The sequence below is a fragment of the Vulpes vulpes genome, chromosome 6, assembly GCF_048418805.1.
Source record: "Vulpes vulpes isolate BD-2025 chromosome 6, VulVul3, whole genome shotgun sequence".
NCBI lineage: Eukaryota > Metazoa > Chordata > Mammalia > Carnivora > Canidae > Vulpes > Vulpes vulpes.
Window position 1 is genome coordinate 30,534,295 of NC_132785.1, and position 26,307 is coordinate 30,560,601.

At 32.4% G+C, this 26,307-nt stretch overlaps 1 protein-coding gene across 29 annotated transcripts in view; it reads right to left on the minus strand.

The window, feature by feature from the left end:
* MYCBP2 (MYC binding protein 2) overlaps window positions 1-26,307 on the minus strand; it is a 266,736-nt gene that overhangs the window by 55,781 nt on the left and 184,648 nt on the right. For 6 of the 29 annotated variants that reach the window (XM_072760776.1, XM_072760769.1, XM_072760768.1 and 3 more), the window contains 5 exons: window positions 20,654-20,728; window positions 17,564-17,788; window positions 16,578-16,710; window positions 12,730-12,852; window positions 9,881-10,060 (listed from right to left, as the gene is read on the minus strand). In XM_072760776.1, coding sequence (XP_072616877.1) covers window positions 9,881-10,060; window positions 12,730-12,852; window positions 16,578-16,710; window positions 17,564-17,788; window positions 20,654-20,728 — 736 coding nt within the window. The remainder of the gene's footprint in view (window positions 1-9,880; window positions 10,061-12,729; window positions 12,853-16,577; window positions 16,711-17,563; window positions 17,789-20,653; window positions 20,729-26,307) is intronic. The other 23 variants (XM_072760782.1, XM_072760775.1, XM_072760774.1 and 20 more) reach the window with 11 other exon arrangements.

Here is a 26,307-nt window from a genome sequence, read left to right on the forward strand (position 1 = left end):
GAGTTTGTGAGACAGAGATGAGAGAGCAGAGGCAGGCCCAGCTACACCATAAGTTTTGTAAATGCGCTCGCGAGAAGCAAGGTTGTGAGATGGAGATTCTATAGTGGAAAACATTGGCAAAGAAGCAGCACAGATTCAATGGAAAAAAAATTCAGCAGAGAACATAAGCAGAAACAAAGCATTTCAAATGGTATGCACAATCATCTTATTAAAAAGTTTATATCCTGCTAAATTTTCCAACAGGTTTATATTTTTCTAAAATTAAAACTGAAAACAAAGGTCAAATTGATTCAAATTAATAAAGATAGCTCCAAATGCATTGAAAGTTAAGGCTCATCATTCTCATAAATCAAATCTGAACATTCCTTTTTAGACTAATATTTTTTAGCTCAGTTTTCTTTTCTTTGGTGCTCATTTACTTATAAATAAGAGTTTATAAGTAAATTTTCTTTTGTAAACAGTGAAATACAGAAATATTATTTACAAATTAGCATAGCTACTGTTACCTGGTTTTCTGTATGGACACATGATTGATTTTTCCAGTATGTATGGAAACATTTAGGGTTGACTACTTTCTGAGTCCACCTTTGGTGGGAAATATAAGTGCCACTACCAATATTTAGTGTTTGTTCTGTAGAGACTATTACTGAGATACCAAATTTTGTTTATAAAAAGTTTTGCGACACAAACAAAGCAAAGCAAATTTACAAGTCACTGAAAAATGCCAGACACATTAATGATTTACCATGCAGAAAATGAAGTACTTAAAATTATTTATCTTTTTTTCCAAATAATTAATAGAACCTCTAAACTGTAGTCTTTTAAAAGTAGTATCTAAAAACAAAAATCTATCGGGACGCCTGGGTGGCTCAGTGGTTGAGCACCTGCCTTTAGTTGAGGGTGTGATCCTTGAGTCCCAGGACGGCGTCCCACATCAGACACCCTGCATGGAGCCTGCTTCTCCCTCTGCCTATGTCTCTGCCTTCTTTCTCTCTGTGTCTCTCATGAATAAATAAGTAAAATCTTAAAAAAAAAAAAAACCTATCTAAATCTGAAAACAAAACCCATTTTATTTAAAATTTTAACTCATGGTGATGAGAATAAGTGTAATCAATTGAGTTGAAATAAATTCAGGTGGTAAGGAGATAACTTTCGTGTTACTGAAACAAAAAAAAAAGATACAACATATGTTTTTTTCTCAAAATAGAAAAAGTAATCATTGACTAGTTTATTAGTGTGGTCAAGATTAAAGATAAACTACTCAGAAGCCAAGAAGTCATTCCATGCAAGGTACTGACTCTATAGTACGTGTTAGACACTGTTCTAGGAATTGAAGATAAAATGAACGAAAATAAAGTCCATGCTCTGATGGAGTTTATCTTCAGGTAAAAGGAGAGATAACAAGCAAATATATATCAAGTGGTAATGATCTCAGGAGCCACAAGCAGGCAGATGCTGAGTGACATTCTATGCTTGGAGAGGACCAGTTATGGAGTGGGGTCCAGAAGAGACAAAGTCCTGGGGCATTCCTAGAAAGAACAGAGGAGGATGCAGAAAAGAGAAATGAATAGTTGATGAGGAAGCAAAATATCCAGCAGAACGTGTTTTAGGGGAAAAAAAAAAAAGAGGGAACAGAACTCTGTCACACACTGCTGACAGATCAACTACAATGAGATCCTAGTACTGATGAACAAAAGTGACTAGGGTAACTTTTGTGAATAAGGATTACTGCAAGGACCCTTGCAGTAGTTCAAGATAGAAAGGTAGGCATGCATGGAGAGATGGGATATACGTGCCCTCAACTCATCATCTAAGTTAAAAAAAAATTAAGATTTTAATGTTTTTGAGCAACCTTGTTTTTGAAATACATAAAACCTCAAAGGTAACCAGGCACTGCAAAAGGAATTCTGCTATTTAAATCTCATATAATACAAAGTCTGCAACTCTCACTGAAAATATCAGTTAGGGGGTGTCAGCTTTCTAATGGAAAAGTTAATTCAAGAGGAATTCAAACTGCAAATGTAAGGATACAGTCTTGTGGTTTGCTTGTTAAAATCACATTGTTGAAGACCAGGGTTTAGTAGGACATAGGAGCAGGAATCGGAATACTATCTTAACTGGAAGCACCCATAAACATAAGTGTGAAAAGCAAGGCACTTTGTAGGATAAGATGTTAGAAGTTTAAGGACAAGCTCCTGGAAAAGATTTTTAAGCCCCAACAGCTTTAAAGTCTTTTCAATATGTTACAAAGCCAAGAGAGATTGAATTCCTAGGTATGATTCACAGTGAATAAGAAGAAACATTTTTTAAAAGTCTACAAAAGGTTACTGTTAAATACCTAAAGAAATTAAGCTGTGACTACAGACAGCGCTTGTTCTATGCATTTAATTTTTACAAAATTTGCTCATACTTGAACATAGTTTGATATAGTTAACTTTTTAAAAGATTTATATTTTTCCTCTTAAAAAGAAAAGCGATCCTTAAAATATACACCAATATCTATGCACAAAAGAAAGTCAATAAATTTTCAGGCAATTTGTTGGAAACTAAATCATATTCTTTTTAAAATATCATTTTATAGGCAAAACAACCAATTATTAAATTCACCTCTGTGGAATTTTGATTATTTTGGGTGCAACATATAGTTCACTAAAGAGAGTATTAAAAACAATATAAAAACAGGATTTTCCTCCAGTACTCATTTGAAGTCAGTGTTGTGTGTTTGGTATAAAATATCCCTTTATTAACTACACAGTTCTTTATGTATCATTTATTCTTTGTTTTGGATCCCAACCATTAAGTTCCCTGGGGAACTTAGTTCATTTTCTGATCACGGCAACTTTGAGTTCACTATAAATTGTACTTAAAAAAGTCACTCCCTAGATACTGATAATAATAAAAAATAGACAGTATACTTTAGTTTACAATAAGAAAAGCATTCTTGTTTCAGTTTAACAAGGACAAATTGTGGTTTTGTTATGAATATTAGAACCTTGACCTTGTCACTGGAAACATAAACTGGAAGAATCAAGGAACATGTCACCATCTGGTGGCAGCACAGAAAACTGTAGTTCTGGGATTTAAAACGGTTTTTATACTCTTTTTCATTGTTAAATCAACAATTAAGCAATGATCAGAAATGTTAAACAGAGTATTAGAAGGGACACTATGTTTCAAATACATTATATTTAAGAGGTCACGTGTGTCTAACTGCATCACCTATGTCACTATTCCTGATATCAGACAGGGGAAGTAATATTCATGGAAATTTTTCCACAGAATATCCTTTAGGAGGCTACAAATAGCTGGCAGAAATAATCTTCAGCATCTATTTTTGCTTCTCTTGTTTTTTCTTAATCCTAAGGAAGCAATACAGCAGTTATGAATTTTATAGTCTCAGTAAAATTACTAAATGCAATCCTAACATAGCTACTTGAAACAATTTAAGGAAGTTTTATAAATAAATCTATGATAACTCAAATTTCACTGTATTCTGTTCTACATTTATGTGTGTGTATATATTTTTAAAATGTAGAAAATAAATCTAATTCTATAGATCCTTCACAAGCAATGATCATAAAATTTCACTGAGTTTACAGTAGAATGATAGGGACAGTGTTCCTGACCTTTGCCTGATTTAAATCCCAGTACTGTACATTTGTATCCTGCTCTCAATAACACTTCAGATATTTTTGTATAGATGTATAGTATAGATGCCTACAGTAGGCAATAAAAGGTGAGGTTGAATCTGATATTCTGGAAATTATTTTAAAATTATCTATTTTTAAAGATGTAAAAAACCCTAGTTTATTGGTTCTTGAGAATATTTAAGTTAAACATTCAACCTGACCAAAAAGATGTGAGTGACCAAACAACATGCAGATAAAAAAATAAGTATAATTATAATTCCCACTTCTGTCTACTAATTTTTTGGAGGATTTAAGATACGGTGATATTAATAATTACATACTCTTAGCTAGCAGCTGTCTGGATGGAAGACTTTAGATGCAATATCTTTGCATGATCAGTATATACAGAATCCTAGTAAATGTATCAGGAAAAAAGCTGGATTATGAGAATGCTAAAGTTTAAGAAATGGAATAGGAAATAAAATTTATTCACATTAATGCTAGTATACTAAATGAATTATAAATAATGAAAGCTAGAAGAAAAATTCCAACTGAGGGATAAAACAAACAAGCTTTTCATGAGAATGTAACATTAACCCCCATGATAAGAAAGTCGAAAGGAAGATGGATGAAAATCTGTAAGGTGGATAACCCCCAAAATACAATGTGTTTCTGAATGACTTCTACATATAACTGCACCTGCCTAAAGCATACTCATGGCATATTACTAAATACATAGTAAATTCCAAGTAACTATGGTTTAGGGATGTAAGAGGGGGAAGCATATCATTTCAGAGTTTGTGATGCCAGAGATAGGAAAATTCTGAGCAAAATTTGGTGGGTCTGTATCTTGGGCCTTAGAAAGAATAATTTCAAAAAGTTCCATGAAAAGGTTATTAGTCCTTAAGCAATAGTGTGAGGCACAATAGGGCTGGGGATACTCTCAAAAATAAAAATCTGGCTCGCCACAGACTTCTTACTCATGAAGCAAAAAATGGTAACTATAGATCAAAGAAATCAGACACTTTGTCCAGGTTCATTTCATGTTAACTACATCCTGCCTTCAGATGGACACAATACTTATGTAGCACAAAGACAGCTAAAACCCAAACCAAAACAAAAAGGCTTTTAGGAAGATACTTATGTTTGAAGAAAGAAAAAAAGAGCAGGCACATAAATACAAGGTTCCATTCATGCCACACCTTCATCGTGGGCAGGTAAGCAAATGGACCAATTCTGTAGTATGATTACAATCTACAATAGAAAGGACCTCTAAGTCTTGGAAACAAAGCTGGCTTTTATACTAACATTTAGAGTAATATGTAAAAATACTGTTACTAGATGAAGAACCAATCTCAAGACAAGTCATAAAGTTATGCTGTAAAAATGTACACTGAGGGGTCGCTAGGAAACCTCAATGGTCTCTTTCCAAACTCTTTCTTGCCACTCCTTCCACAATGAGAATAAACTGCTCTCTCTCTCAGGCTGTGACTTCCTCCAATCTTCCTTGGAGCATAAGAGATGTTAGGTGTTTGCATCAAAAGGCAATATTGATACCAGCAAATAACATTTACCAGGCACTCCACTTTACAAATGGAGTAAACTGGGCTCAGATTAAGTAACCTAATACATAAAACTAATAAGTGGCTGGCGGGTGGGGGGTCGGGGGAACACCTAGGTGGCTCAGGGGTTGAGCTTCTGCCTTCAGCTCAGGTCATGATCCTGGGGTCCTGGGACCTAGTCCCGCACTGGGCTTCCTGTGGGGAGCCTGTTTCTTCCTCTGCTATGTCTCTCTGTGTCTCTCATGAATAAAAAAATAAAATCTTTAAAAAAACAAAGTGGTTGGAGGGGAAATTTGAATTTTAAGAATTTCTACAACTTCACTTCTATAAGCTAAATAAACACAGTGCTTTACTATATTTAGTATTCTCAAATGTAAATAAATATGCATGCAGACACTCAAGTAGCCCTTTTCAGTCACATTTAGCAATGTTTGGTCTCATTTAAGAATGTGACCTACAGGTATAATAGAAAAACTCCTGTTGTAAGGTAACCTTAAGGTTTCCTATCTGAGTGTGAAAGTCGTGTCAAAATAACAGAATAACCTAACAAACTAACATTTATTACATGATACATGTTTAAAATGTCTGGGAGAATAGTAAATTTTCTTCATTATTTTTTCTATAAGAAAAATAAAAACAAACTATTTAGCCTTCTGGACAGTGGATATAAAATGCCTATGTTAAACACAGTCATTGGAATAGTTTCTCAGTTGGAGGATCTTGCTTAAGTATAAACTCAGAATTATCATAACTCAGTATAAATTCAGAATTATTTGACATTGTACTATCATACTATAGTCTTTTTAATTAGTACTAAAATATTCTTCCTCCTCTTTGAAGATGTACTGTGAGTAAATACTGGAATGTCTATCATAAAATAACAAGAAATACATGATCTTAAATTCACAGTTTATACCAAAGAAAGTGATAATCTTAGGCATTTACAGTCAATAAATATTCCTTCAATACCTATAATTTGTAAGGCTCAGTCAAGGGCTATGGGACGGAAAATGATGCTTTCAAAAGGAATGAGTAAAGATAGTGAAAATAAGGGATGCCTGGGTGGCTCAGCGGCTGAGCGTCTGCCTTTGGCTCAGGGTGTGATCCTGGAGTCCTGGGATTCAGTCCCACATCGGGCTTCATGCATGGAGCCTGCTTCTCCCTCTTTCTTCTACTTTTGCCTATGTCTCTGCCTCTCTCTATGTCTCTCATGAATAAATCAATATATTTTTTTAAAAGATAGTGAAAATAACAGGGGTAATATTCTTACAGAAAAGCAGGCAGAGATATAATTCTCCACCTCAGTTCACTAGAACCTTATTACAAAATTGCTTACTAATTCTAAAACCTACATAAATAATTTGAAATAAAAAAGCAAATTATAGAACAGTAAAGAAGAAGCCTAAGATACAGACTTCTATCTCTTTCATGCCTATCCGTGCATAAGACAAGGGAAATCTGTAGTTTTATTTCTATAATTATTCTATTTCACTAGGATAACAGTTGAAATAATTTGTGGGTATATATAATTTTGCTAGTTTCAAAAATTACCAAATTAATTTAATGTACCAGAAAAAAAACCAATTCCAAAGATTAGTGAAAAACTATTCCTCAGTTTATTTTATTTTTTTAATTTTTATTTATTTATGATAGGCACACAGTGAGAGGGAGGCAGAGACACAGGCAGAGGGAGAAGCAGGCTCCATGCACCGGGAGCCCAACGTGGGACTCGATCCTGGATCTCCAGGATGGCGCCCTGGGCCAAAGGCAGGCGCCAAACCGCTGCGCCACCCAGGGATCCCTATTCCTCAGTTAAGAAAAAAGCAAAACAAAACCTAAAGAATTACTGATAATAACACTCACAGAAATTCTAGATACAGTGAATGTGTGGAGCAGTTTATGTCTATATGTAGAGCTTATATATTTAAATGGGAACTTGAGTTATAACATTTAGGAAAATTGTTTTCCTTTCCAACTATGCTGCATTCTTAAAATTAAACTATAAAGGAAAGTAATCAACCCAAACATAACTAATACTGTGGGTGATAAATGTAGATGGAATTTTTTTTTTTTTTTTTTTTTTTGTAGATGGAAATTTAAAAACACATACCGGGGGACCTGAGTGGCACAGCCAGTTAAAGTATCTGACTCTAGTTTTCCACTCAGGTCATGATCTCAGGGTTGTGAGATTGAGCCCTGTGTCAGGCTCTGTGCTCAGCATGGAGTTTGCCTGAGTTTCTCTCTTTCTCCCTGTGACCCTTTCTTCTTCCACCCCTGTCATTTGCTCTCTCTCAAATCAATCAATCTTAAAAAAAAAAACCAAAAAACAAAAACCCACACATATTAAAGGCCAGTTTTGGCAGCATTACTTATTAGCACACAAAGATGAATATTTAAAAAACAGCCTTTGTAGTCAGTAAGACTAGTCTCATGTTCTGGCTCTAACATTTTATTGTATGTGTTTCTAGGGAAAATCCTTTACCCTGAGCTTCTGTTTCCGGATCTGTAAAATGGAGACAATATAAATGAGGATGTATCAAAGTGCTTAAATACAGTGTTTAGTATCTATACAGTGGTGACTGTCAGTGTAAGCAAAAATGAATAAATACAGTCTTCTATACATAATGTTTCATTTTAGTATCACAAAAGTAGAAGACAAAAATGATTCTCATTTTGCTATTTAGTAATGAGAAATTCATTATGTAGCCATTTTCTAAAGCAAGATGAACTGCTAGTGTGATAGACAGCAGTGATGTTCAGGAAAGAATACCCTACTCAAGTAGTCTTAATAATAAGCACTCTTCCATATTTAATTTTCTTAATATGATGTGATTAATTCCACTCTAATTTTAATTTCCAAAATATTAAAACTATTTTTAGATTCCATACTAGGTTTAATCACGCTAAAAATTAAGAATTCTGGTTTCTGGAATTTGGAAGTCAAACTTCAGTGATATGCTGATGAAAGGTTTAGAAGAAAGATTTAAGTAATTCCCATTGCTGCAGTATAGATAAGCAATGATTCAGAAAACTGGTAACTGAGATATGTCTAGGCCATGATTTCAAATTTTCTCCAAGATGGTAAAGGAAGAAGTGGTACTAAGAATGCCTGGACACAAGATACAAAAAAATTATTTTGATACAATGTCAGCTGGAAACCTATTATCCTTCAAGAGAGAAACCTATTATCCTTCAAGGGAGACAAATCTGATTTTATATGGTCTTTATATTTTGAAATATTTTATTAAATAATTTGGTGAAAAAAGCAATAATTACACTTTTTTTTTTTAGAAGAATTGCAATGACCATTCAAGTAGAACAAAAATATCCTTACTTTTTTTTTTCTGCTGCTGCTATGACATTATTAGGGTAATTTGTTGTTTAAAATTTTATGAATATAGATTTTCTGCCTAACTGATCATGACTTTTTTCCTTTTTGTTTTTTCCCCTTGTCTTTACCTTTTAACCCTCCTGTAACCTGGGCACACATAAATATAAAAAAATTGTTGCTTCACAAAATGAGTAAACTAAGTTGTCACTTCTCTTTCCTTCTTCTGGAATGCTTACCAAAGAAGGAAAAAACTATTTCATACATATGACACTATTTCATACAGTGTTTCATTGAAATACTTCTTTTATTTATTCAAGTGAATACTGTACATATATAAAGACACTGATTGGCTAGAAGTTGATACTACTAGTATTTTCAAACTACTCAATTTCCTTAAACTTTCTTAATGTGTATACTACAATCCTAGAAAAGTTTTGTAACTCTTGTATACTCTAACATAGATAATAATATCGTAACAAGTAACATTATTTGCATGAGCTGGGACTTTCACAAACTCATTCAGTGAATGGTTTACATATTGTATAACTGATACATGAACTGAAGGCCAAGAAGAGCTTATTGCCATCATACTGCAAGAAGCTTTTAGAAATTTATGTGGAAGCCTCAGGAGGATATTAAGAAAAAAAAGAACATTCCATTAAGTGTAATTTGTTTGGGTCTATTTTCCAGATCAATGTGAATTACTATCCTGGATGAAGGGCTACAGCAACCCTAGAAGGCAGAGCTAAAATCAAATGATCACTTACACATATCAAGAACAAGGAAAACAACAAAAAAATAAAAAGCAAGAGAAGAAACAACAATTTGAGAAAATCTGGAAACCTAAAGTTGCTATACATTTCACAGATACCAAATTCACTTAAAAGAAACAAACAAACCTGCCCAGTATCACCTCTCCTTCATACCCTTGTACAGTGAAATAGGTTTTTTTTTCTCTTGGGGCATCTCTAGTAACAAAAATCCAGTATAAAACAATGAAAATCATCTCTATAATTTATGCTTAGCATAGTCATGCATACTGTAAAACAAAAACTTAAATAAAATAGTTTTTATAACATGCTTTATTGTTTGTATTTGCTTATGCTGGAATCAGAATAGAGAGCATAACAGTCATACTTCAATAGCTATACTTAACAAAAATGTGTGATTAAAAAAGAAGTGTCTTAGCTGCAGAATGTCTTAGCTCAAAAAAGCTTAAATGCTTAAAAAATGTGGGAAGGGATAACATCTTCATTAAATAAAACCAGTCAAGTGAGTTGATAAATAATTAGTAACTAATAACTCAGAACAAAGCTTCAGAAATGGCTTGATGAGGCAGGTAAGGCTGACAAACTTACTCTGAAGCTGAGGCTGCTGGAAGGAAAGGGGCTGTCCGAACACAAATGGGCTGTGGACTAGGGAAGAGGGAGGTTTTGCAGCTTGATCAAAGATGGAAGGAGCTGGGAGATTGGGCCGTGACTGAATGGAATTCAATATGGCACTCAGTTGGTCACCTGCAGTGGGCAAAACAGTCAAAACTACAACTTGTTATTTATTAACATCCAAAATGTCAAAGAATATGGTGCTTTATGACATTCAGATAAAGTTAAACACTAAATAAAACTATGCCAATTCAGAAATGAGTGGAAGTTGATGTTTGTCATCCTCGAATTAGGGACCAAATATTGCATTTTGCTTTAATAATATTATATAGCCCACCTACAAAAACAAATTCATGTAAATTCATATACAACATTGAGCAGCAGCATGGGAGAATTTACAGTTTATGAAGAATCCGTGACAGGTAAGTTGACTCAATATTATACAAGTGTAAATGAAGATCTAAGTAAACAGTATCTTCTATATAATACCAAACAAATGACTAAATAACCCTGCCTCATGTGCAACACACTTCAAGCAGAAAATAAGCAAATATGAAAAGTTTTTAAAGTAAATGTAGAATTGAAGGGAGGCAAAGCATATGTTATCAACTTAGTAATATATTTATTTAGTCAATAATTAATATTTCCCCTTTTTAAATTGTTCCTGTCAAAGAAATTATACTTCTTAAAGCATGAACTCCCTTGCTTGGATGGATAATATAAAAATCTTTAAGACCTATAAGATAAAAAGGAGTATGAACTATCTAATTTGAATAGTATCTCAAATACGAATTGTGACATTTTTCCTTAAAATTAAACACAAAGGACTGTAACAGAAAAATATTTTTAAAAATATGAAACAATTAGATGGATGATCCTTAACTCCTTCTTTATAACATTATGTATATTAAATAGTTTAAGTGATGCTGAAAAAGAGAAGAAGAAAAAACATATCCAGAGTAGTTGATGCAGAAACTGGAAAATAGTACCTTTCCAGCCACATTCCCTACATATAATAAAGTTTCTTAACTGAAAACTTTAAATGAAGCAGCAAGAAGGAAAAGACTTAAATGGAAACAACTGTGTACACAGCTACATGTCTACTTTTTAAAAACTTACGCTGTAGATTACAGAAAGGATTTTAGAGATTATGAAGAACTTTATAGAATTAAGAATAAAGAATTTCTCCAAAAAACAATTTCTTGAACTTGGACAGTATAATTAGTTAAAGAAAATGGGAACTACTGTTAAAGGTAAGTTCATACACAAAGGTTAGATATATTTGATTAGATTTTTAAGTTTCTTAATATTCCTTTGTACCATCTAAATATTTAAAAAGTCTATTAACAAGTACATGCCATTTCTGAACAATATTAGCAAACTCACACTTTAAAAAAAGTAGTATTTTATTATTTCTATTTAATAACAAATGTTCTCAGCAATGTTGGTCTCTTTAAAGTTGATTAATAGTCCTATGATGTTTTAATACATTATATTTTAAAGACTAAATTAGGTGATAACCACCAGTACAATTTAGACATTTTAGAGAAGTGACTGACAGCATACAATTTGAATTAAATATGGCTTTAAAACAGATTATTAACAAAGCATAGTAGCGTTAAGTAAGTGCTGAGATTTTAATTGAAGGATTGACAATGGTGAGAGAGAAAGGGAGATGAAAAAAACACCCCCAAGCATTAACCCTACTTAAGCGTGAAGATCTAGCTCAAGGTTCAAATCTCACCTACAGGGAAACGAGCAAGCAGGTGTCCCCACGCCTGCAGGGTAGACCAACATAACAGAGTAGGAGAAGCCAAAAAGAAATCTTGTAGCTAGAATTGCTTCATACAAGTACTTTATGGAAAGCAATAAAAGTATCAAACAAAATGTGGTTTTAAGTTGATAATTTCCTCTACCTTGCTGTCATTTTGTGTTTTGTTGACTATTTCATTATTTCACTTGCTCTGCAAGTCAGGTCTAACGATGGTCTTTGTTCTTCGAAATCAAATCCAATGAATTAGTGTAAATAACATTCTGAAGTAAAATTATTTTTACTTAGGCTATCTTCTCCCTCCTACCCATCATCTATCTGTATACTATTTGTTGATGATATGCTGATTTAGGAGTCAGGATCAAGTACATAGAAAGAACAGAAATATATCTGAATTTAGATACAAATCCAATTTTAGATGAAATTCATGTATAAATTATTCTCAAATAATAATTGTTTGGATTGTCCATAATGTTGGTCTCTTCTAATATTACAGCCAAAAAAAGCTATGCACATTTTAAATTCTTTGGTTTAGGGTTTTATTTTTCTTTTCACAACTCTCTGACTTCATTATATATACCAAACTCAAAGACATCATTCATTTCATGTAATTCTAAATTAACTAAGATAACTTGGTCAGACATTCAAAACCACACATACGTAATAAGGCTGACATGTAGTATTACTTAAAATGTTTTGATTTTAAATGGAGCTTTTTATAAGGTTCTTTTTTGCTCATTAACACTATTTCTAATAATATAGATGATAAAAACAATAGTTCCCTTACTAGATACAGTGTCACAGAATCTTTATGTGTATCCAAAGTGAGTATCTTTAAAGTAAAAGCAAATACGAAATAACTCCTATGAATATAAGCTAAAACAGGTGAAAATGATCCTGTAAAAAGAATGCTTTTGTAAACATCTGACTGCTAGTTTTCTAGGAACAAACTTTAAAAGTTTTATGGGTGAACAGTACTAAAAATGGGAAAAACGTAGGGCAATAAAAAATATTAAAGTTGGATAGGTAAAAAGACTCACTTTCATATACCTACCTTTATTATTTCCAAGTCCATAATCAAATCCTTGAGCACTACAACTTGCCCCTTTATTAAAAGCTTGCACTGAGAAAGGGCTTGGAGGAGGAGTCTGAGAATTTTGATCCAGAAGAACTTGTTCTATAATAAAAGGCACAGCTATAACATCAGTTTCTTATGTGCTATTCTCTATTCATAGAATAAAGAGAGAGTTGCCAAGAAAGACTTTATAATTTTAAAAAAACATCACATTTAGATTTGATAATACATCAGTTTCTTATGTTATTCCCTATTTGTAGAATAAAGAGAGAGTTGCCAAGAAAGACTTTATGATTTTAAAATAATATCACATTCAGATTTGATAATAAGTCTAACAATTAGGTCATTGACACTTGACAGAGTATATGACAAATCTTGGTTTTCATTTATTAAATATACAGTGAAACTTAGAAATTGGATATGCTCTTATGGAGCCAATCTACTTTTACTGTGGCAGGATACATCACTGAATGTATACTAATATTTCTGGACCAGGAACTCAAATTTGTAACAAATTTATACAAGAGCATTTTGTAATAAAAATGGGTATCCTAATAAACCAGAAATCAAAATATTTTGTATATTAGTACTCAAATAGAAAAGAGTCTTCAAAATGTCTAAGTATATAGTACTTCGAGTACTAATATACAAAATATTTTAAGTTCTGAATATAAAAATTGTGGAAACTTTAATTTTTAACCTTTTACTTCTTAAATAAAGCCATTTTCCCCCAAAATGAAACGATGATAAACCAAGTTATGAAGTCAGAGCTATTTGCACATACTTAAGTCTATAAATATATCAGAATTCTATTTCATGAAAAAAAGTTATGTTAATGTCAAATTTAAAAAGGCAAAATAAAATCTGTCAAATGAAAGGCAAAAAAGAGAAAAAAGTGTTCCATCAAAATAATATAATGAATAATGAAAAGTTTTAAGTATATTTTTAAAAGTCAAGATCTCTTTAAAGAGAAAAATGGAACTAGAAAGAGGGTGGAAAAGTGTTTTCTTCCTCCCTGTAAATCAGAATCCTGCTATACCACTGGTACTGTATGTCTACCCCTTAATGTACATTTCTAGACTCTTTTCAAGAAATCAATCCCAGCACTTCCCTTAGGCAATACTCTTCAGTATGAGAGATTTCAGCAGTGGGAATATCTCTTCTGGAAAATACTCATAAACACTAACCCTGAATGGGAAAGATAGCATTATTCTCACCTCAGAATGGTCTCAGCACCAAGTACAAAGTCTGTTTTTCTTTTTTTTTTTTTAAGATTTTATTTATTATTTGACAGAGAGGGAGTGAGGGAGAAAGGGGGAGAGGGAGAGGGAGAGAGAGAGAGTGCGTGTGCACATGAGCAGGGGGAGGGGACAGAGGCAGAGAGAGAAGCAGATTCCCTGCTGAGCAGGAAGCCCCAATGCAGGGCTCAATCCCAAGACCCTGAGATCATGGATCCTGAGATCATGACCTGAGAAGAAGGCAGATGCTTAACCGACTGAGCCACTCAAAGTCTGTTTTTAACAGAGCAGTAACTTTGCCTACTAGCTTTATTTACAGATATCAAAGACCTATAAAGAATTTTAACAAGAGGAAAGTTTTGTTTTACTTTACTATTTCATATAAATTACTATAGTGCCAAATCCTTTTATTTCTATACTGACTATAATTACTTGTTAATACCAATGAGCAGACTATTTGGATACAATTATCAACTAATCTTAGTGATTTTAAGGCACTGACATCACTTTTTTTCCTGATCACCCCAGGTCTTATGTTAAAATATTAAGAATCACATTATGATAAAAAATATATATATCAAAAGAGCAAAGGACCATTGATGGTCCTTGGTCCAAGGGACCAAGTGATGACAGAGAAAAATTTAAACTTCTGCTTTTAGGGCTGAATATCTTTCTTGGCAGAAACAATATCCTAATTTAAGAAGCATTTTACCTAAGAAGAATCTTTTACCTTTTGAGCATATAGAAATAAAATTCTCCATTTAAAAAACTATGTCTTAAGTATAGAGGGCATTTTACATTTTAATAATAACAGCTAATCTTCCATCTGGCTAGCTTTATGTTATTATTTGTTCATTTAGCTTTCATATTGAACTTACAAAGTATCTTCATTTTGTAAACGAGAAAACTGAAGCACAGAGATGTTAGGTAACTTGGCCGATGTCACTTAAGAGCTGTAGAGCTGGTATTTGTACTGTAGTGGTTTAGCTCCAGAGTCCACTCTGACACATTAGGCTGCACTATGCTATACTGCCAGTTACAGTAATTATTAAGCTAGGATGACCCTTTGGTAGCTACCTAAACTATTCTCGTATTATTTAACTATTTCTTATATAAAGCTGATCTCACTTTAGGTATTTTCATTTATATCTAAATATTTCTAGATAGTGGAAACATTTAAGAATTTCTGATATGTAGTATATACATAATCATATTATAAATGGGAAGGTTATTTTGTCAAATGTCTGATTTACAACAAATGAAGCCTTTTTTCACTTTCACAACATAATGAAGAATAGTTATGCCACTTCAGGACATTAATTTATAACCACATCATCTTTAACTATGAAATATGTGTCTGTAAAGACCAGGAAGGGCCTTCAAATTCTATTCACTGTTCACTGACACAGTGGTGTGATATAATAAGCAGAGCATCTGAAGTATGAATGAAGATTCTGGCTCACGTCTTACATCTGTCATACATCCAGCTGTATAGCCACAGGTAAATCATTTTAAATTCTATGACTTTTAGTTTCCTTACTTATAAAATGAAGATTATATAACTTAGCACAAAGGCTTGTTGTAAGGGAAAAAAAAGAAGAAATGTTTAATATCTAAATGCACTCTGTCATTCATGAAGTCTCAAACTTTACAAATCTATTTATACTTATGGCCATATTACCTCTTGGATAATACATACTATGAATTTAGTCTCTTTTGGATAAATATACATGTTCCTTTATTTATTTGACCTTTTCCAATAAATTTTGGGATTTGGAATAAAAAAATCTATGCTTGACTTATCCATTTATTTTGATGTCCTAAATAGTATTTTTGTGACTCAACTTGTATTTACAAAGCTTAGTATGCAATTAGTATGTGCCAAAACTGTTTTGTAACGAGGAATACAAAGATTAAAAACTCTGTGCCTGTCCACAAGGACTCACAATCTAGGTATAAAGACAAAAAATCAACTTCAATATAGTATCAGTTTTGTTCTAGTGGTGAATACAGTTCTTTAAGAACACAGAATTCTTGACTCCGTCAGGATCAGTTAAAGCTTTACATAAGTGATGACATGATCTGAACTTGGAAGAATCATGTTTTTGACCCGAGGAAAATGAAGACAGGGGGACAATAAGGAAAGACTTTTATTAATTGAGATTGCTGTTGAAAGAGATAAAGCTAAAAGTTGAAGCTCTAACAACAAAATAGGAACCCTTCAAAAGATGCTATGCATTCATCCAGTGCTCCTATCTGAGACAAAATTTAAATGAAATTGCCTGGGAGAAGTACTATGATTGATGGTTTGAAAAGTGAACTTCCTCTAGTGGCAGGAAGGGTAAAGCATTCAGCTCTGGACTGGCACAGAATAATGAGTCATATGAATCCATATCAATGAAATTAAAAGCATGGTTTCCAAAGGTGGATTCATATGTTTCACAATTTCTTTTAATTCTCTTCTTACATGTGCATTTAGTATCCATTATTGTACAAATATTAACAATAGTTAAGATTTTAAACCATTAGCTTTGCTTTTTACCTAAAAAAATAAACACACAAATAAATCACAAATTTAAGCCAACTTGCCATCTTCATGTCGGAGGTATTGGTTTCCGCCTCTGTCTCTAGCTAAGGACCATGCCTCTCCTTCATCACTCTCACAGAACTCTACCATGCTGTTCTTATCCAGCTGCACCCATGCACCTTCAGAATTGGTTACCTAGTACATAACAAAAAGCACGATTGGTTGGCTTGATTCTTTCAGGGCACTAAGGCTGAAAACCAGCAACAAGTTTAAGTGTTTGAATAGGGTAATCATTCCGAAAGTTTTTACCATGAAATTAGTTTCTGAAATTAAGACCACAGCCTGAGGTAAGTCAGAAATCAATAAAATGTTCTGTAAAATACTGCTTATTTATGATTTAAGTAAAAATAAATTTCAAGGCACATAATACCTAAGTAACTTTAAACATTGCCCTAAAACACATGGCGCTCTCTTTTTCTTTTTGGCACCTAAAATGTCCTAACACAGCAAACTATTATTTAAATTAGTAGTGTCTATAATACAACTTGAAAATGGCCCTGATACTGAGAAATAGCATGACACACTACATCTTCAAGCTCATCAGCTGAGGCAAATGCCACAGTTGACCAAAAAGTAATTTTAGTTGCTCAGGACTTCAGTGAGACACATAAATGGGAACAAAGAAATGAAACTCTTTGTATGTATTACATCTCCATACCAACCAATTCATAGCAAATATTTTAAAGCACTGTTAAAACATATTATAGTACATTTGTAATAATGGAAAGATATATGCACATACCAAACATTCATATATACAATACAAATCATTGTTAATATAAATATTTTCACAAGGGTAATTATGAGAATAAAATTATTTAAAAAAGAAGTACAGAAAAAATGTTAGTAGTATTTATAATACAAGTAAAGATAAAGAACATTAACATTTAAAAACCTGGGATAGAAATGGCAACCTTTGGTAAAAAGAGATACTCTTTCTTATTAAAAAGGAGTAACTTAGAAGTCATGAAGCTACAAGAATCCATACCTCTCCCACTGCTTTGACTTTGTTTCCCAGAACTAACATTCCAATTGGGATACCTCTAAGGTTAGGGCAGCTTCTGATGTTGTGACCGGAAGGTCCCGTCTTCACTACCTTGTATATGCCTGGCCCTCCTCGCAAGAACGGCATATCTTGTTCTTGCATTGTTGCTTCCTGTGGGCAGCAGGAGTTTATATCTTTGAAAAAGTCATCAGTATTAGTTTTAGGTTCCTGAAAATTTGAATAGGAAAAAAAAATAAACAAAATGCAATCTATTATCACTTGACAATCCTCTTATTAGCTTTTACAGCAAGTCTATAATACTACCAAACAAGAGAATACATATCCAAAGATAACTGAAATATATACATTAATTAACACCACTACTAAAGAATCTTTCAGTTTTTCAATGCCGAATAATATTTAAATAGAGGTGAAGAAAAGATAAGTTAGCAGGAGAGCAAATAAACCTCTGATTTCTGCCCTCCACAATTTAAGAAATATGATAGTACTTGAATTTATTTTTATCATTCAATAAAATACTAAACAGTAGGAAAAACAAAAATAATATAATCTGTGAACCACAACTGAATAATTTTGAATCATTTATTACTGCATTGTTCTATGTTGGTATGGGTTAAAAAGCCTAAATCTTCATTTCCTTCCACTTTGCAATAATTATTTATAGAGAAAACAGGTGTGAAGACTTATCTATAGACAGCAATGATGAAAAAATGTACATAAAATATAGCTGCATCTTAATATTTACTAGTTATGAACGAAATAAGAGTGCTTATAAGATTTTAACAACTCATACTTCCTAATATATACAAATAAAGATGTCTTGCTAGATTTGCTAGGCCATTACTAAACAGTGATATATTAACACTATTAACAGAAAAAGAGGATTATTCGTTCAGTACAGAGATCAGTATCAAAAGATTCATTTTTACATAAAATATTATACTTTTGGAGATAAAAGCATCACTTCCAAAATGAAAGAAAAGGATATGCCTCAACTTTTCTGTTGAATCTGAATGAAATCGTTTCCTATGTGAATGCAGTGAAGAGAAATAACTTCCTCATATTTGCTCTGCTTCCCAACTACATGTGAAGTTCCATACTGGGAGTTCTTCTATTGTCATTACTATTCCTTTAAAACTGATTTAGACTGTACTTTTTAAATACAGTACTAGAGACTCTACAAATTGCTTTATGTTTAAATATAACAAAAGGTGACCATATTGGGGCACTTATTCAAACATTAGATTAAAATTAACATTTAGTAATATAATATAAATGGAACAAAAATGAAAAAAAAAACACTAACACATTATTTATGCAAGATAAAATAATACCAAATAATTCTATCCCTCTATTACTATAAGTAGTATCATACTAAAGGGTCTTTTCTATAGTAAAAAAATTAAAAATGAAACTCTAAGGTTTAAAAAAAACTGTGGATTCAAGAATTCTGGGTACCTGTGACTTTAACTCAACATATTGGTTAGGGAAAATTTTAAACCCACTACTAACCTTCATATAATATTCTATAAATTTCATTGTGGTGATAATCACCAATCTTTATATATACAAATATGTACTATGTACAATATTTGTTGACATTTACTATAATTGTCATGCTGTATTATCCAACATTCTTTAGTTATACACTGGGAATTTAATAGAAATAAGAATTTTAAATACCTGAAAAATTTAGTTAGATTTATGTATTATACATAGCCATGCAAATATATTTGTAAAAATTTACATATGAATATAAAGAGAATGCTCAAAATAAAAATGGAGAGTTAGGGTCTAAGAAGCTGTGCCACTACACTAACAAAATTTTCAATAAACATTTAAAAATGTCTAGTTGTGAATAATCAACTTTAGTAAATATATCATGCTATATCATAATTGGAAGAGGCACATTAGTCCTATACAACTCATTTTTAAAAAATTACATGATATGATATCAGAAATTACATGGTATGATGTCAAAAATTACAAGCAAATATGAACAGATTTAATGAAAAATAAATTTCACTGGTATTCAATTATATAACTAGAACTTTTAATTAAGTTATAACAATATATCCAACTTTTGATCATTTAGTGTAACAGTAAGAGGTAAGTCTCGGCAAAAACTAATAACAATTTTAAGTTATTCAGTGAAAGGCAATATATGAGAACTTCTATTTAAATATTTAATATTTTATTGAACAAAGAAATTATACAAATATGTCAAAAATAACAAGCAAATATGAATGTCTAGTGAAAAATCAATTTCACTAGTATTCAATAATATATCTAGAGCTTTTAATTAAGTTGTAACAATATTTCCAACTTTTGATCACTTAGTGTAACATTAAGAGGTAGCCTTGGCAAAAACTAATAACAATCACAAGTTATTCATTCAGTGAAAGGCAATATATAAGAACTTCTATTAAAATACTTAATATTTTATTAAACAAAGAAACTATACAAATTAATAAATGTAAAACAGTCTTTTTTTTTAAATATAAGTAGTAAGAGAAGAATTGACAGACAAAAAAAGGTCATAGAATTGTGGCTGTCATTCTGAAACAATCCTAACATTCACGCTTTGTTCAGGTCAAAAATAGAAGACTTGGGGACCAGCGTATGACACTGATGAAGTGCAGTGTTATTTTTTCTCCTTGCATTCCCACCCCATTCTCAGGTGAACATCCAAATGGGCATGAAGGCTAGGGAAGAAGAGAAGTGCCACAGAGTCGGGACTTCCTCACTGAAATAAGCAAGCTCTGAGAAAGCCAGATGTAGTGATGTAGTTCTGGGAGAAGCTAGTCATAAATTATATACAGCAAATTTGAAGTCACATAAAAGTTTAACTTAAACTAATAATACATTCCTTGTCAAAAGTAGAGGGAAAAGGATTACCAGGGAAACTCAACTGTAGCACTTTGTATAGATCTTTATTTATTTATTTATCTACTTTTTGGCAAAAATCCTTTTATTAACTGTAAGCAAAGGCTTCAAAAGATAGAAGGTAAAATTTGTTATACATGCTGAAATACCTGAATAATGTATGACTGTTCCTTACAGTTAACTCACCTGGGGAAAAAAAGCTTTGGAAGTCCATGAAAATACGTCCAAATCCCTGACTCCTTGGCTAGCATTAAAGATACTCTGAGCGACAAAGTTTAAGAAAGAAAAATATCAACAAAGAAAGGGAACAGGATATTATCTGCAGAAGATGCGTTCACAGTAACAACATTGTTCTGTACTCTAGCACCAGCACTGTGATATGATTTTACTAAAGGGAAACTGAAGCCACCTGAGTAAACCACACAGCAAAGAAAGACTGATAAATAAGTTTTTGTCAAAAGCTCTCCATGGATATAGTGTGTCATGCCATTTACTAAAATTAAGAGCCAGACATTGATTTAAAGCTTAAGACAGTCAATGTGAGTAGGAAACCTTAAAACTCTTTTAAAAGATGACAAATCTATTCCAATACAAGCCAGATTTGTTTTATGACAGAAAACAGCCTGCTGTTTTATGAAGAAAATGTAAATAACAGATTGTATAGATAGTGTAACCATTATTAAGAGTAATAATGGCATGTAGTATCTGTAGACATTTTCACTTTCTAAAGTACAAAAAGAAAAAAAAAAGAAAAAAGTTAAAAAATCTAAGTCATTTTCCCTTTCTTCTCTAAATGAGAAAAAAATCATTTGGAAATGTTACCAAAAACTGTTAACAAATATGTTAAGAATAGCATAAAGAAAAACATACAACCAGAATCTTTTCTCAAAAGATAGGCCTGGTTTTCTCCATCTCAAAGTTTATGAAATGCACAGAGCATTTTCCTCTTTATGTTAAAATCTAAAACTATATTTTTAAACAACCAACTTGTAGCAGCATGGTCCCAGAAAAATCAACACCTTCACAAAATGTCTTAATGAAAATGTAAATGGTATATATTTTACATAAAAATATCATGCTATTGAATATATTTGTCTGATCTGAAATTAAAATCTTTCCAGTGAGCAGCATTTACACATTTTACTGCTTATGTAAATACTGTGATAAATGGTTACGGTGGTGGGGGAAAGGAGGGCCCTCAAAATATTAATAAAAGCTGTTATCATCCAAAATTTCAACAGAAAAGAAACACAATTCCCAAACAATTATTAGCCATTTTAGATAATGACAATTTATCTACTATTTTCTAGTTTTGTATTTTCCTCATGTATGTAGGGACAGATGTAGATACACACCCATATACATACACATATATATGTTAATTCAAAAATAGAAGACATATGAAAGCCAGAAAATGAGTTTCTAGTAATATGACTACAAATAAATACCTACAAATAAATGTAAAATAAAACAAAAACCACACCCCTCCCACATTTAAAAATATATAGCAAATAGGGTCCTTTCTTTTTAGGTGAAGTGGAAACATGACGCAAAGCATTCTAAAATACTATATTGGAAGGAAAAATATGTCCTTACTGGTTTACTTATGTATATAAGAACTTTTGGGCTATCTGCTCAATGGTTTTTCTCCTTCACAGAAAATAGTAGTGCAGACCTTTTGACATAAAACAATATCAACATTTTTTTTTAACATTTTCTTTTTTTTAGCATAAATTTCTTTAGTATTAAAAACAATGTAAAAAGTGTTTTGAAAAGCAAGGCAGATGACTATTAAAATACACAAATTAGCTCTCATAGATTAATAAGAGTACCACTATGTGTATAAATATGTGTATATACACATACACAAATACATATCTACAATAATCTAAATCCTTTTATTCTCAAAGACTATTGTTAAGACAAAAAAATTCTCTCAAGAAAATTAAAAATTATAGCATACTAAAACCCAAACTAAATTAATGAGCACCAAACTGTAACTTTAAGCTGATAATCTTTCAAGGCACAGATCAAGTAAGTGAACAATTTTCATTGTGAAAATATATGACCAAATATGCCAAATATTCATGCAAAAAAATGCTAATTCTTTCACTGTGCTGCTAGAGGAACAGAGTTAAGAACTGCCATTTTTAAAATTTATTTTTATTTTTTTAAGAAATGCCATTTTTAAAGAGAAAAAAATAAAATGTCTCAGGAAAATTAAAAACAGCATATGTATAAACAATTAGTGTTATTTTAATTGCCTTAATCTCATTCTGTTAATGGTGTATCAAGTAAATATTTAGTATTTACTAAGATTAAAAACAGATTATGTATATACATACAAAATATATTAACATAACAAAACCAAGCAACTCATGGTATTTTAAAGCTGTAGCTAACAGGCATCACATCAGGTAAACCCATAAAAATGAAATTGGATATAAAATGTGAAAAACATCTGCCAATTTTACCAACTGCCCTGAATAATGCTGTCAGAGAGATTACCAAAAGATATTTTCCCTTCATCTCTTTCCCACATCTTCGGGGCCTAAAACTTGGAAAAACGAACCTATTTTCTATATGTGAACACCAGTCTATGTAGGTTTGTATAAATGCTTGGAGATGTTTGGAGACACAAGTTGTTTCTGCAGGAATTCAGATAATACAGGAATTATAAAGATATCTCAGAACACTTTGAAGGAGGTATCATTTACTCTCCTGGATAGAAACTCTACCACTCAACCTTCCCAAAGTTGGTAGACCTCATTTTTGACAAAGCATCCAAAGAATTGGGCCTATACGTTTCAAATCACTAATATCTCTATCCTAGAAGTAAACTTGTTTTCCAAAAAAATTTAAGCCTTCGCTAGGCAGTCAAGTATCTTCCATGTCAAGTATCTATCCCTACTTATATTTTCTTCAATGCATGAAACATCCTACTAGCTTGTTTATATTTTATAGTTTTCAAATCTTTAGGATTTTAATTTAAGATCAACATTTTATGCCTTATGCCTTATGCCTTCTCAGATTGACCTACATCAACTTCAGAGTCCAGAGTGGTAATCATTTCGTGATGGGACCATGACTTATAACACCTTCCACATGTATCACAGTATTCATCCTCATTCAACCAGTAAGGTTATGAATATTCACATTTATTTAATTTGGTAGTTTTACCCAAAGTAATATGATTTTTATAGCTATATATTTACTTTATCCTTTTTTAACTATATATAACCTTATCTCTCCACTAATTTCTGCTTGTGATCCTGGGAGAGTAGTTATCTGTAGACACTAGAAAAATAAGAATAATAAAATACATAACATCACAGGTCACAATGAAATTAAATGAGAGAATATTAAATGAGAAGAAGCATATATGTGATAGGAATTATTTTGAGCAGCAATATCATATCAAATATTAAGAATTAAAATTTAGTATTCAACAAATGTTGAAGGCAAAATGTAGTATTTAACACTCTGGAAGAAATGTGTATGAATAAGAAGGAATTCTTAATGAGTCCTTACCCTTAAGAAACTTAACAACAGAAATATGAGGTATACAAATACAAATGGGCTGAATTTGTATTTGGGGCTGAAAGCAAGAAAAACAAACTAAACTTTGTGGGTAAGAAGCAAGGCTTTTCTATTTTACAAAGTGCTGAGAAAAGAAAGGGAAACCTAATTTCCCCCGTAATTCTATGCTTTCTACCCCCAATCCTTTACTTTACCCATATTAACTAGTTTTCAGGTCCCCAACATAGCAGGCCTCTATAACTCTGGACACTTGATTCTCTATCTAGAAATTCCTTCACTTTTTCTTGGTAACTTTTAACACTTTTCTTCTCAAGTATCGCTCCCTAAGTGAAGCTATTCTGTAACTTATCACAATGCAACTTAACTATTTGAGTATGGTACGTTGGTCAAATTATATAGTGAGTACTGTAAAAGGGAGAACAGCACTCCATCTTATTTATTTTGTATCCCTCCCCTTTCCTCTCCATTCACTGCCTACTTCCTATCTTAGTTATTTGGTACAGTAAATAAGGACTCAATAGCCTTTGAATGAACAACTAATAAATTAATACCCATAGCATTACTGGGAAGTAGAGAGAAGAAAAGAAATCAACAGAAATTTTTGAGCCTGATCAACTAGGAAAGCAGTAAAAAAAGCTAGAAAAAAAAAAGGAAGCGAAAGCATTCTAGACAAATGAATAAACATAAACAAAGACTCTAAGATGCAAAATTGAACAGTGTGTTCTTAAAAGAGCACAAAGTTCTAACAGCACACAAGCACCTCACAAAAAAGGGTCTGCATTCATTATATTTATCCCTGTTCTTACTAATTAAGATGTATTTTTAAAAATAGTTATATATAATAGGAAAGTCTATTGCTGTTTACTCTCTGAATTAGAGCATTACTAAAGTGCTAAAATAGAGGAAAGTCACATTTCCCTAAGTGAGGATGCATCAATTCTTACTAATGAAATATTGTTAGGCAGGCCAGCAGTTAGCTACAGTACCTATTTGCAATGATAACAAGAGTTCTACAACATGGCTAAATACACAAGATGGTGTAAAAAGCTTTAAAGCTTTTTTTTTTCTTAAAGATTTTGTTTATTCATGAGAGACACAGAGAGGGAGAGACATAGGCAGAGGGAGAAGCAGGTTCTCTACAGGGAACCTGATGTGGGACTCAATCACAGGACCCCAGGATCACGACCTGAGGGAAAGGCAGATGCTCAACCACTAAGCCACCCAGGAATCCCTAAAACTTATTCTAAATAGGATTACTTACAGTGATTTTTAAAAAATAGTTCATGAAATATTTAATCAGTGTTCAAATTTCTAATACCCACTCCCATTCTCCCCAACAGTTTGTCTGAGTCAGGATCCAGATAAAGTACATAACATTGATGTGAATGCGAAATTGTTTTAACTAGAAAAGGTTGAAGAGGTAGATGTAAAGATTGCTAAAGGCAACTTTTTGATATTTTGAATCTTTTTAAGTTAGTGGCATCTGTCCTTGGTTATTTCTATATTATTTTTAAATCTCCTGGCTCTCTCCCACTTTTTAAAAAATTAAGTAGTGTTTTACAATTTTATTAGCTATAGTTATACTTAATTTATTCATAAATGGACTAAAGTAGAAAGAGTAGTAGGTGGAAAGCGAATATATTTTTCTAGAAATAAACATAGTAAGAGATGCAAATGAAGAAGTAGAAAGATGTATTTATTTAGACATATTAGTTCCCTGAGAGGATGAGATGGAATCATTAGTCCCTCTATCTCCTAAACATGTTTAGCTCTATGGAGTAACATACTCATTAAATTACTGACTGTGTAAGGGGCCTGCCCTGTCTCTATAGACAAAACCTTGGGAAATCAGCCTTCCTTGCCTATAGCAGGTTGACTATGTGAGTCCTGTACTGAACACCTGTACTGAACACCTGTACTGAAACAACTGTACACTAGGTCTGTTTGGAGCTGTAGGCTGTTATTTCTATCCCCTCTGTTATCTTTGGTCCCCACATAAAATATAAACCCTTCTGTTATCTGCCTGTTATCATATTTTTATACTAAACCTGCTCTGTGCTTCTCCCTGATACAGAATCAAACTACTGCCACTTGTCCCATGATTTTATATTGTATCGAAGGGGACCCCTCCCTCCATGGTAAACAAACTCATTTCATCTTTAGTCTGTGGGTCACAGTGCTGCCATCATCTGTGTGCCTTTGTGCTGATGTAGACGATCACCCAACTGCCGAGTGAGCCTTTTAGTTCTTAGACTGAGGCAGCTAAAATGACCTTCACATCTACTATACCTCAGCTACCT